This window comes from Acanthochromis polyacanthus, chromosome 3 (assembly GCF_021347895.1).
Source record: "Acanthochromis polyacanthus isolate Apoly-LR-REF ecotype Palm Island chromosome 3, KAUST_Apoly_ChrSc, whole genome shotgun sequence".
In the NCBI taxonomy this organism is placed as follows: domain Eukaryota; kingdom Metazoa; phylum Chordata; class Actinopteri; family Pomacentridae; genus Acanthochromis; species Acanthochromis polyacanthus.
The window spans coordinates 25,457,629-25,471,313 of record NC_067115.1 but is presented as its reverse complement, the minus strand read 5'-3'; the positions used below and the strand labels follow the sequence as shown (position 1 = coordinate 25,471,313).

Below are 13,685 nucleotides of genomic sequence, written 5' to 3'. Positions count from 1 at the left end.
GGGGTGTTTTGTGGGTTTTTAAGGCTGATGATTATTAGTGAGACATTTAGAGGAGATATTCATTTGCAATAAATGACAGTATTTATGCAATTTCGATGATGACGTTTTACAAGTACGTGAGAACCAAGTACGGACAGTTACGTACTGAGAAACGGCCACAGTCTTATTACCGCAAAGGTACAAAGCTGCTCGTCTTCTCCTCTGGCATCAGGAAACATCTTCAAAGCTTTTTCAAATCCAAATGAAATACAACCAAAAAATCAAACTAACATCATTGGTGCATTCAGGTGCAATCGGACAACAAAGTTGCATTCAGGAGCGTCGGAAATCGTACTATCAGTAATGTAAATTTCCAACGAAAATTTTGGGGGGCCACACAGGGTGGCCAATCAGATCACGGAAGATCTGCCACTGTACTTAAGTACAATACTTCAGTAAATGCATTCACTTATTTTGAGCCACTTCTACTCCACACATTCCTATGATGAATTTGATTACAGGAAGATGTAAAATGACCCTGTTTTAACTGAAAATTATTTAACTGCAGGTTATTAATGGTAAACAGTGCAAAACCTGACAAATTGACTTTCTAAATGCATGTAATTTATACTTACCTCAGAGGACAAAGATTCTGCGGTCAGCTAATTGGAACATATGTACCTTCACAAATGCGTGTCCAGGTATGCATAGTGTGGTTCAAGTGTGTTGGTTTGCTCATTAAAAAAAAACATCATGTGTTGTCAGTCATATTCGTTTCTTTAATTTTGGTTTTTGTGTTTGACATTTAGGGTTTTTTGCATTGAAACTGAATCTAAACAACATAGGCCACTGGTTTTAAAAAGGGAAAATAAACGAGGTTGAGACTTAAATGAGACACTGTCAAAATAAAAAAAAAATGCCTGCAGTTACAGCAGCTACTTAAAGAGTCTTGAAATGAAGTGTCACATCCACTAGGCCGATTTTGGTCAGTCTTCTTCCCACAAACTCGTATCTCCGCCGTCCTTAGAGCTGAAATCATCAGCTCTTTCTCTGCTAAATGGACACAGCGTTCCCCTGCATGACTCGTCACAAGAGAATAATGAGCACGCAATGCTTTTTGCTTCGGTGACTCATTTCCAGCTCAAACTTTCCAGTGAAAGCCTCCAGTGACATCTCTAAGGGTGAACACGGCTACGAGATCTACCAGAAACTAGCTTCACTTAAAACAGTTCATTCAGATAACAAATAGAACTTAGAATGCAAAGTAACAGCCTGTCACTCACCCTGAGTCTATGCACTTAGTCTCCTTGCATTTCCTCTCTCAGTATAACAAAAAAAAGAGATACATGGAACAGAACTTAGTGCAAAGTGACCTCTATGGGAACCGCATACAGCTGACCAGCGCTGCTCTGGCAACTTAATTTAAAAGTGAAATAAAACAAAGATGAACAACCATCAAAGTCACTGCAGGTCTGCACGAGAGTTCACCACAGTTTACAACAGGGTTTGGGTGTAAAAGACTTGCCAAATTGTCACTGTCTCCCACAGTTCTCTTCCTTGTTGTAATGTGGTTCTTCCTTTTAGTCCCACTTTCTTCAGAGCTGTCTTAGTCACCTGAAACAGTCATCCATCCATCCATCCATCCATCCATCCATCCATCCATCCATCCATCCATCCTTGAGTTCTGTTTCAGTTCGCAAATGCTTCTTTGCGCTTTCATGACATCTTCTGCTCCCTTCAGCAGCATCACAGCTCCTAGGTGAAACGAGGCACCCCGTCCTTGCCTTCACCTCAGGGTGCACTAAAAAGGCCACAGACAGTGCATCTGAACGTCAGGTGCTCCTGGTCGCTTCCTGGTCTCTGACCCCTTGACCTTTAACCCTGGCTCATGGATGCAAAGGTTATCTAACCTTCAGAAAGTGGTAAAGAGAGGGAGGGGATGGAGTGGGAGAGAGGGGAGAAAATGGGATAAAGTAATTTAATTGCACTTGGTTTACTTATTGGATTTAAATGCCAACCACAAAAATAAAAAGAAAACATGCTGTGAATGAAAAGAAAACATGCTGTGAATGAACTGGAAAGCATGAAACAGTCATGTCAAGTGGCTCCCTCTGATTCATACACAGTGACAGCAGCACCACGAGTCTGTAAACAAATGCAGAGATGAGGTGAGAGCGCCACTGTCGTTATGGAGCTTCATGCATTTACTATGCTTTGAATACCTTGACGGGATTAAAAGGTAATCCGGTTCGGAAGATTACTTTTTTTTCCAGCTCTCAACAGTTCCATTTGATGTGCTTTGTGTTTTACATGAGGAATTGCTACTCTACCCAAACATTTTGCTTTTGTTTTTCACTTTGTATTGTTTCTCTTAGGGATTAAAGCTGCAGTAGGCATAAAACTGGAAAAGGTAAAATTTGAAAAAGAAAAAAAAGCAGCCTTCCACTTGTTGCTTTTCCCTTCCACCAGACGAGCACAGGCAGATACAAATTATGTGAAACACTCAGTCTGACTGGTTAGTCAAAGTCCACCGTCTGTCCCATTGCAGCTTTATGTCCTGTGCCCACTGAGGACTTTCTCACTCTTTATACACTCTTGTCTGTTTTGATCGAAAAGACTAATGAGTGGCTGGAGTCTCAAACTAGAATTTCTAAAGCCTGAAAATGAAATCAAGAGGAGTTGCAGGAATCCTTTTTTTTTTTTTTTTTTATCTCAGTCTAATTGGATTATGAATTATGACAATATGGTTAAGACTTATTGTGGGAATTCTGCCCAATGACGCCATAGGGATACTGCCTAACCCTGCTTTAACGGTCCATACTGTTTGTATTTTTCATCAAGTCCTTACTACAAATAATGGAGTCACAACATTTCCCCCAAAAGTGTCATCAGCTTTTACAATAATTTCTGTGTTCTGTGTGTTCTTGATTTGAAGTGGCCAGGGCGAAGGTGGAAACATTACACATTTCTGTCCACTGGAGTTTCACAATAGTTCTTTCTTTCTTTCTTTCTTTCTTTCTTTCTTTCTTTCAAGTTTATTTGAAAAAGGACAGCGTGCAGTTACATTAAAAAGATGGCTGCACCAGATTTAGCAACATGCTAATTTCCATCTGTAGTCCTCAGTTCAATCAAATCTAATGACTGTGAGGGTTTTGTGTAGGGTTCTAGCATTTTTAGCTAAATATGATCGAACCACACAGTTTAAAAATCACTGTATCAGAGCAGAACCAATCCTACATGGTTACTATACAGTACTGTTCAAAAGTTTGGGGTCACTCTGGCAATTTCACGTTTTCCATAAAAACTCACACTTTTATTCATGTGCTAACATAACTGCACAAAGGTTTTCTAATCATCAGTTAGCCTTTCAGCACCATTAGCTAACACAATGTAGCATTAGAACACAGGAGTGATGGTTGCTGGAAATGTTCCTCTGTACCCCTATGTAGATATTTCATTAAACATCAGACATTTCCAGCTAGAATAGTCATTTACCACATTAACAATGTCCAGACTGTATTTCTGAGTAATTTAATGTTATCTTCATTAAAAAACGGCTTTCTTTCAAAAATAAGGACATTTCTAGGGACCCCAAACTTTTGAATGGTGGTGAAGCTATTACTAATTAGCTGTTTTGACCCTGTGTCCATGTTTTTTTTTTTAGCTTTTTAAAAATATATATATGTTGTTCTTATGATTTGGCAAAACTTGAACAAGGGTATTTTGACTCAGTCTTACACCTACAGAGTTTAACTTTTAACCATCACAAATGCTAGTGAACAAAATGATATTTACATGACAGACAAACAGTTTTACAACAATTCATACAACATATTTTAGCTTATGTGAATAACCCAGATGTAATAGAAAAACTACAATAAAGCATTGATGGTTTTCTACTCATGAACTGGATAAAGTTTACACAGGATGCAGAATGTCCTGATAAAGAATTATTTATAGAGAGATTTTGGGAGTAATTTTAGTAAAACAAATGTTAAAGTGAAATACTAAAGTTTTCATGTGTCTTAAGAGCTAAATATTCCACCGTTCACTATAAATTTGTTTGGAGCTTTTCACTAGCATGTATTATGTTGGTGAGATTAGCATGCTGCTGACCTTCTGCAGCTCCTCTCTTAGCCAAGAAGGAAGAGGCTGTCCGAGGCGATGCAGCAGCTTCGACAGCTCCACATTGTGTTCCCTGTAGTACCTGGAGAGATATGCTCGTGCCTGAAGAGAGCGGCAGGGGAGAAGAGATGGAGGATGCGGAAATATATAAGAAGATACACAGACATATAGGAGGAGTGGCGGAGATGGAGTCAGGAAATAAAACAAGTAGGTAAAGAATGCAAGAGTGACAAGTTGTAAATGTGAAAGAGAGAAGGTATATAGGGATGTGTAAATAGGTAAGAAGGAAGGAAAAGGGGAGAGGCATGGAGCAAAGGAAGGGTTAGAGGAGGGAGAGAATAAGATAAACAAAAAAATTCTGAAAGATTAATGATGTGCTGCAATCTTCAGATCAGTTTATTTCGCCTTCGAGCTCTTGGGTCGCTAAGTGTTGAGTGCTATCAGCAGGGCTAAGAAAGGAGAGGTTAGCGAGAGGAGGAAAATTACATGAAGGATGCATGAGATCCATTATCTCCCATCTCTCCCCCTCTCCTCCCTGGTGTTCCCTCCATCTCCTCCCCTTTCTGTCCTCTCCTTCTGTCCCATCAGTGGAAACCCAAATACAGTTTAATTATAGGTGACACCGAGGCAGTGCCATTAGCCACATGTGAGCACATGCGTGATGATAAATTGTATCTGTGTGTTTGTCTTCATGAGAGAGCAAATGTGTGATTCATTGTCTGCAGTCCTGGTCTTCCCTCGGTGGAATCAGCGGCCAGGACAGAGATTTACGGATTGGATTTTCTCCTTCTACCTTCCTCCCTCCATCTCCGCCTCCCCTATCCTCTCTCGTGGGTGCAGTGTCACTATTGAGTCCTCATAATTAGGTTGTAAGTTTCTGGCTCGATCTGATTGGCTGACAGTTTCCAACCCTGTGCTGAGTCCTGTGGGAAATTTTGCCACAGCAATGGCAGGAACTATGGGTTGTCACTGTCACTCAGACTGCTGCTTCTCCTATTTTTTAAACATTTTACTCAATACGTATGTCTATTTTTTTCCCTGAGCATACGTCTGTTTTAATTAAAATAAAATAAGCTTACCTCTGGTTCCATAGGAGGGTATTTTCTTCCCTTGCTTTTCCCCAAACACTTTGTCTTTCCTCCTTCGAGGAGCTGGCACCAAAAACCTTTCTGAGGATCAAAACTAAGAGAAAAGTACAAAGGAAGGACATAAAGAGAGAGAAAAGAAGGAGGCAAGAAAAATCTCAGTAAAATGCGACATTACAAGCTTTGAAAATAAATATCAGTGCATTAACGTGTAGATATTAGACCTGAAAAGAGTAGAAATCTTACATGTGCAAATAAAAAAGCATTTTGCCCACTCTTGTTTTGTTTCTGTCTGAATGTGGTGCTGTCTAGTTTCATCTCCCCCATCTCTATTGCCCTCCCTTCTCGTGTCTGCCATGTCTGTTATCCGTCCTCACTTTCTCTTTCTTTCTTTATGCAGACACACAGCAGTTATTGTGGTGGAGAATTTTTCCGACCACCACAGCCACTGAATTATTATCCACTTATTATGAGTTTGTTATCTATGGTCCACAGCAACAAAAGCAACTAAAAATCGAGAAAGAATGCATTAACTTTTAAAAAAGAAAAGCGTCACAGGCCAACCAGAGTTTCTTATCCCGATTCTCTCCTTGTGTTCAGGAGCTGAACGTCATGTTTACATCAAAACCTCTGTTCAGCCTGTCTCGTGTCCTGAACAATGTGGCTGCTGAGCAGGTAAAATGACGCAGCAGTGGTTACAAAGCAATCTTATCAAAGCTGTCTTGGACAGTCCTCACATAAATCTTCCTCGTATATTATAATGTGATTCACCTGATTATATCTTTCCGACATTACAAGTACAGTATAAGCTTACTGGATGCTTAATAAAGTAATGCACTGGCCGCGGTAGTTTTTTTATGAGATGGTCAAACAGAATTAGAAACATGCGTAGGCTGCACTTTGTTTTGTTTACTCCATCCTAAGGAGATCTCATTTTAAAAAGTGATTACTGTACTTACGAGCTTGGTTCATTATCTGTAAAAACACCCTGAAGAAAGAAACATGAGACAGCATGCTTTTATAATGCAAACCTGTCTTTGTCAAAAAACTTCAAGCATCCAGTAAATTGCCTGGAATTGGACTGAAAAAGCATCTGTTTTATAATAAACAGTACACAGCTAATACGTTATTTGCTGCTCCGGAGAAAAACAAGTGGGAGATTATCTTGAATGCCATGAATGAGAGGTGCGAGCCCAGGTGCACACTAATCGCAATCTTGTTAATGGAAAGAGCAGGCAACAGAAAACATGGCTCCCTAAGCAAGAAAATAAGGCCACTGGGGAGAGGATGTGTCGGGCCTGGGATGAAAGCACGTTTTGTGAAAAAGCACACCAATGTGAAGGAGAAATGTTTTAATGAATTGAATGCCTCCGCAATGTCCTCTGAATGGCTCTGTAAGCATCTTTCTAATTCCAAAAGTGTTCTTGCTGTTAACAAAGACTGTTGCACCTCTGTAGCATATAATGTGACGACATGTAATGGGAAAGGTGATGGCGGATGACTTTCAAAACGAACTGTACATTCGTGTCATGTGTATATGCATTGTTATATGTGCATGCAATGTTTAATTATGTCTGTATATTAATATACAGCATATATACCACCGTTCAAAAGTCTGGGGTCACTAGAAATATCCTTAGTTTTGAAAGAACAGTGTCTTTTTTTCAATGAAGATATCATTAAATTTAACAGAAATACAGTTCAGACATAGTTAATCTGGTAAATGACTATTCTAGCTGGAAATGTCTGATTTTTAATGGAATATCTCCATAGGAGTACAGAGGAACATTTCCATCAACCATCACTCCTGTGTTCTAATGCTACATTGTGTTAGCTAATGGTGTTGAAAGGCTAATTGATGACTAGAAAACCCTTGTGCAATTATGTTAGAAAAGTGTGAGTGTTCATGGAAAACATGAAATTGTCTGAGTGACCTCAAACCTTTGAACGGTAGTATATATGCATGTAATGTTTATTTATGGCCGCATATATATTAATATACAGTATATACACACGTGGACAAAATTGTTGGTACCCCTCAGTTAAAGAAGGAAAAACCCACAATTCTCACCGAAATCACTTGAAACTCACAAAAGTAACAATAAATAAAAATTTATTGAAAATTAAATAATCAAAATCAGCCATCACTTTTGAATTGTTGATTAACATAATTATTTTAAAAAAACAAACTAATGAAATAGGGCTGGACAAAAATGATGGTACCCATAACTTAATATTTTGTTGCACAACCTTTTGAGGCAATCACTGCAATTAAACGATTTCTGTATTTGTCAATGAGCGTTCTGCAGCTGTCAACAGGTATTTTGGCCCACTCCTCATGAGCAAACAGCTCCAGTTGTCTCAGGTTTGATGGGTGTCTTCTCCAAATGGCATGTTTCAGCTCCTTCCACATATGTTCAATGGGATTCAGATCTGGGCTCATAGAAGGCCACTTTAGAATAGTCCAACGCTTTTCTCTCAGCCATTCTTGGGTGTTTTTGGCTGTGTGTTTTGGATCGTTGTCCTGTTGGAAGACCCATGACCTGCGACTGAGACCAAGCTTTCTGACACTAGGCAGCACATTTCTCTCCAGAATGCCTTGATAGTCTTCAGATTTCATCGTACCTTGCACACTTTCAAGACACCCTGTGCCAGATGCAGCAAAGCAGCCCCAAAACATTACTGAGCCTCCTCCATGTTTCACCGTAGGGACAGTGTTCTTTTCTTCGTATGCTTGCTTTTTGAGTCTACGAACATAGAGTTGATGTGCCTTACCAAAAAGCTCCAGTTTGGTCTCATCTGTCCAAAGGACATTCTCCCAGAAGCTTTGTGGCTTGTCAACATGCATTTTTGCAAATTCCAGTCTCGCTTTTTTATGAGTTTTTTTCAGCAGTGGTGTCCTCCTTGGTCGTCTCCCATGAAGTCCACTTTGGCTCAAACAACGACGAATGGTGCGATCTGACACTGATGTACCTTGGCCTTGGAGTTCACCTTTAATTTCTTTGGAGGTTGCTCTGGGCTCTTTGGATACAATTCCAACGATCCGTCTCTTCAATTTGTCATCAATTTTCCTCTTGCGGCCACATCCAGGGAGGTTGGCTACTGTCCCGTGGGTCTTGAACTTCTGAATAATATGAGCCACTGTTGTCACAGGAACTTCAAGCTGTTTAGAGATGGTCTTATAGCCTTTACCTTTAAGATGTTTGTCTATAATTTTTTTCGGATGTCCTGGGACAATTCTCTCCTTCGCTTTCTGTTGTCCATGTTCAGTGTGGTACACACCTTTTCACCAAACAGCAGGGTGACTACTTGTCTCCCTTTAAATAGGCAGACTGACTGATTATGAGTTTGGAAACACCTGTGATGTCAATTAAATGACACACCTGAGTTAATCATGTCACTCTGGTCAAATAGTTTTCAATCTTTTATAGAGGTACCATCATTTTTGTCCAGGCCTGTTTCATTAGTTTGTTTTTTTAAATAATTATGTTAATCAACAATTCAAAAGTAATGGCTGTTTTTGATTATTTAATTTTCAATAAATTTTTATTTATTGTTACTTTTGTGAGTTTCAAGTGATTTCAGTGAGAATTGTGGGTTTTTCCTTCTTTAACTGAGAGGTACCAACAATTTTGTCCACGTGTGTATGTGTGTGTAAGTGCAACAGAGTGTGTATTGATATTACTGCATACTCCAATTTGCATGTACCTTTGCATATATAGGGCATGTATAATACGATTCTTTCATAATTCTTTATCTTTCATATGCAAAATTTAGATTTTGATGTGTGCATTTACATCTGTGAATCTTTTTTGTAGCATAAAGTAGAGCTAAAATTGAAATGAAACAAAGTAAAACAACACACATTGCCGTGAACTGCTATTGGCGGTCAGAAGATAAAAGCTAATGTGGATGTGATAGAGAGATGCAAATATTTTTCCTTATCTGCATGCATCAGTGGGCAAATAAAAGAGAGAAAAAAGGAGTTAAGTGGTTCTTCTTCAGTTTTCCTCTGACAGGACAGCAGGAAGAAAGGAAAAGGGGATTAAATAAATAGGCTCCAGTGTTGAGGATCTGTCAGACCGCAGCCATGTCAAAAGAATGAGGAGTCGAAAAGAAAGATTAGGCTTTTGGGTAACTCGGTCTTCAGCCAAAACACACACACACACACACACACACACACACACACACACACACACACACACACACACACACACACACACACACACACACACACACACACACACACACACACACACACACACACACACACACACACACACACAGAGAGAGAGAGAGCTTGTTTATTATTCTGTCAAAATGCATCTCTTTACAAATTATTTGTATGCATGTGGGCTTGTGATTCAAGACAGAGGCACTCTCTGTCCCAATCTGAGCTACAAATTCTAGATGTCCCTGTCTGGAGACTTGAGGGCTCGCAGGCAGATTGCATTCTGATGAGTGGTGCTTGAGAAATAAACAGTTTACCAGTCCTCCAAAACGTAAAGGTCACATGGAGCATTTTTAATGGAGAATGAGTTGAAACAGAGTGTCAGGAGGCGAAAGCTAAATCTCTCGAAACTGCACTAAAACGCGGGAGAATTTGGTCGACATGCACATGTGAGGCATCAATCCCTGTGAACATATTACATAAAATAAGGTGCATATGTGACAGAATGTACACATGACGTTGTCTTTGTATTGTATCATCTGTTAAAAATAAGCATCAGCAGGTTTACAACTACATCAGGACATGTAAAGTGAAACTGGAATTTGAGGTGTGCTAACAGGACATGCTGTATTTCTAATGATCATATACTTGGTTACACATTTGAAGCCATTATCTCTCTCTCGCTCACTGCACTTGCCGTTTTATTTTATCTACTGTGGAAATCTGCAAAAAATGTGTTTGGATTCATTATTCATCATTGTCACTGGCACTTTGTGTCTTTGCTATTTCAGTTCCTTTGGATTGACGCCACGCAGCAGCCTAATCTTTTTATACTTTTATGTTTGCAGACAGCTGAAACACAGACAGGCAGGCAGTATATATGTGGAGACATTTACTGACACTGACACACGAAGAGGCATCAGACAGGCGTTGCAACAACAGATTTCTGTGCTTGTTACGCAATGCAAATATCATTCAGAAACACACTTAAATATAAGTATATATACATACAACCCAACTGCATGACAAACCACAGATATTGAAATTCAATTTTAATATACTTAATGGGATCCCTAGAATATAAGTGAGAGCCAGTGTCACTTGTCATGCCTTGTTTTGTTGTTTTGCAAATATACTCAATAATTTCTGCCATCATCATATCACCACACCTTTCTTCTGTTGTGCTCATTCTCTTTCTTTTCTCATGTCCTTCCATGCATACCCCTATATAGTCTATCGTTGTGAGCACACAGTGTCATTTATCTTTCTTTTTCTTTCCTCGAAAACATAAATCTGAAAATAGGTAAATAAACAAATAAAGATTCATAACTTACAGCCATGATGTGATATCACTGTCACACAGAGGAAGGCATTACTTGGTACCTCGACTTGAAAACAGCAGATGTCCAGTTCAGTACCTCACAGTTCACCAGTAGATGTCAGACTTTATGCAGTTTTGGAACTGAGGTCTTGTTACAGGTTTCATCTGTACTATTACTTCTACCACAATGAATGTCAAGTGAAAGGTGCCCTTATCCCAGGACAACAGAGAACAACAACACAGAGAGAGAGAGAACGACAGAGACACTGACACACAGTGTGAGACTTACGTAAGGGCCTGAGAGTAGTTGAAGTGAGGAGTGACTCCCAGGAACTTCTGCACCTCATCCATCACTGCTGCTGGGTCAGCTCTCAGTTGGTGGCCATCTATGATCATCACCTGCACACAGGTACATTCATACTGTGACAATAGGTACTATAAGCTAAATAACTAGTGCAGGGTAGCCGCAAAGCACAGAGACAGCTGCGAACTTCAGTGCGACATGATCCGCTTTAGCGACGACAACAAAAGTTGGAAAACTGACAGCAGATTTATTACATCACTGTAATCTTTTTTCTTCTTATTGTGAATAAACAGTAACTGATTTCTACAGGCAATCTGCAAAGTGTGATTGTATGGATTCACATCTACACACACTAAAAAGGGCATTTTAAATAATGCAAAATACACTCTTTAAAGTGAATATCTGCGCAGTCTAATGCAATTCAATACCACAGGCCTGGTGTAATATATACCTCTATTAAGCTTAAAGCATTCAATTTTTGAGAAAAATGCTGGAAATATGTGAGTTCAATTATATGTTCATTATAAAGCTCATATTTAAAAGCAATGCTGTGCTGGATTGTGTTACATTAGGAGGTGTTTCCAATGGTTTTTCCTTACATTTGCACATTTTTTTTTAAGACACATTAGATTTTTAACCAGCACACAACACCACTAAGTCCCGAAATTTAATCTACACCATGACAGCTACTCCAAACATACAGTCACAGTCATACAGAACCCTTTTCAACAACCCTCTCCGACATCAATCAAGGGGTTCTGCAACAGATGGTTTGGCTCCCACAGAGCCCAAATTTCAAAATCACAGAGCTGGTTTGGGATTGTAGGAAGAGACAGAAGACAACGAGAAAGCCTAAATCCACAGATGAAGTGTGACAAGTTCAACCAGATGTGTGGAGCAACCTGCCTGCCAAGTACCTTTAAAACTGTGTGCGAGTGTACCATGGAGAATTAGTGCTGTTTTAAAGGTAAAGGGCGATCGCACGAAATATTGATTCGGTTTTACTGTTTACTGCACTCTGCGTGAAGTTAACTGCTGAAGTAAAAACTATTGGTGTCATGATTTTCGAAAGCATTCTTATTTTACTTTTAGCACCTAATACGTCTACACAGTACTGTACAGGAGTGGGGTAGATTATTAGCTAACCTCCGAATATAATGCACAACACACCCACTGAGTACGATCTCAGTGCAAGAAAGCATACTTTAATTTAACAGCATAGGATTTATTCAAGTAGTTTATGATAGAAAAGTTCTACTGGATGTGCTTTGGACTGTGCAGGTTACAATGAGTGTGAATGTACACTACAGTTCAAAAGTTTGGGGTCACCCAGACAATTTCACGTTTTCCATGAAAACTCACACTTTTATTCATGTGCTAACATAATTGCACAAGGGTTTTCTAATCATCATTGAGCCTTTCAACAGCTAACACAATGTAGCATTAGAACACAGGAGTGATGGTTGCTGGAAATGTTCCTCTGTACTCCTATGTAGATATTCATTAAAAATCATCCGTTTCCAGCTAGAATAGTCATTTACCACATTAACTATGTCTAGACTGTATTTCTGATTAATTAAATGCTATCTTCATAAAAAAAAAAGATTTTCTTTCAAAAATAAGGACATTTCTAAGTGACCCTAAGCTTTTGAATGGTTGCATATATACTGTATATTATTATACACATCAGGACAATAAAAAAATAATTGAGTTGTGTATGGGTATGTGCCGAATTGTGTATCTGTGACTGTGCATACCTGGTTAGTGGGGTAGTATGTGAGCCACCTCTCTAGGTGTGTAGCGTACAGCCCAGGGATGAGACAGCGACTCTGCAGGGAGCGAAGCTCAGCCGGCGCTCCCTGTCTCGCACTGATGACATCATAAAAGGTGAACCGCAGGGCTGCATGGTCCTCATGAGCTCTTTGATGCTGGGGAGGGTTCACAAGTACCAAATTAGAATTTCAAAGACCTCACTCTGGGCCGTCGGTCCAATTCATTGTCTTACACATTGAGTAATACATTCACATCCTTGCATGAGAGAAATTTTTTTTTATTGTGGACAATTACATAACATTTAAGCTGACATGTTGTTGACATTTAAATCCTATTAATCAAGCAGACTCAAGTGGAAGATTTCAGGATCTTCCTATACTGAGATTTGTAGATAAATAAATAGATAATCAGCCTCATTAACTCTGCACGCTGCACAAGTACCTCCAATCACAAACTTAGATAAAGAACACAAATTAAAGCAATACTGAGATGGAGCATGCCATATGATGAAGCAGGCAGCTCTGAAGAGTTAAAAATAATACATGTGCTGTCACAGGTATGTAATGTATTCACTGTGTGTTTGTGCACGGTACGTACCTGATACCAGCTGTAGGCCCTGTCAGAGGGGTTGATGAGCAGGGTGATGATCTTGGCCTTGGGCAGCAGGGCAGCAGCTCGCCGTGGGGACTCCTCTGAGGGGAAATAGTTTGCGCTCTTCTCAAACAGGAAGTCCGTGCTAACATTGGAGGGCACGGGGAAAAACTCCATGTACCTGAGGCAACAGACACGCCGAAAATTGAGAAGGAATATAAGCGCACATGCACACACTCGAGATGTACGCCTCATACACAAGCATCCATCATTACTGTAAACTCAGTCACCCGAAGCCTACACAGCATCTATACACGCTTTTTCAAAGTCAGATAC

General features: G+C 39.7%; 1 protein-coding gene across 2 annotated transcripts in view; it reads right to left on the bottom strand.

The window, feature by feature from the left end:
- Positions 1 to 737: 737 nt before the first annotated feature.
- The window catches only part of ndst3 (N-deacetylase/N-sulfotransferase (heparan glucosaminyl) 3), a 48,896-nt gene continuing 35,948 nt past the window's right edge, over positions 738 to 13,685 (bottom strand). Inside the window, exons 10-15 of one of the 2 annotated variants that reach the window (XM_051945323.1) lie at positions 13,356 to 13,530; positions 12,743 to 12,913; positions 10,971 to 11,080; positions 5,184 to 5,286; positions 4,096 to 4,206; positions 738 to 1,884 (exon numbers count right to left, since the gene is read on the bottom strand). In XM_051945323.1, the coding sequence (XP_051801283.1) occupies positions 1,855 to 1,884; positions 4,096 to 4,206; positions 5,184 to 5,286; positions 10,971 to 11,080; positions 12,743 to 12,913; positions 13,356 to 13,530 (700 nt within the window). In that variant the 3' untranslated portion in view covers positions 738 to 1,854. Of the gene's footprint in view, positions 1,890 to 4,095; positions 4,207 to 5,183; positions 5,287 to 10,970; positions 11,081 to 12,742; positions 12,914 to 13,355; positions 13,531 to 13,685 lie in introns of both variants that reach the window. The other variant, XM_051945324.1, reaches the window with a different exon arrangement.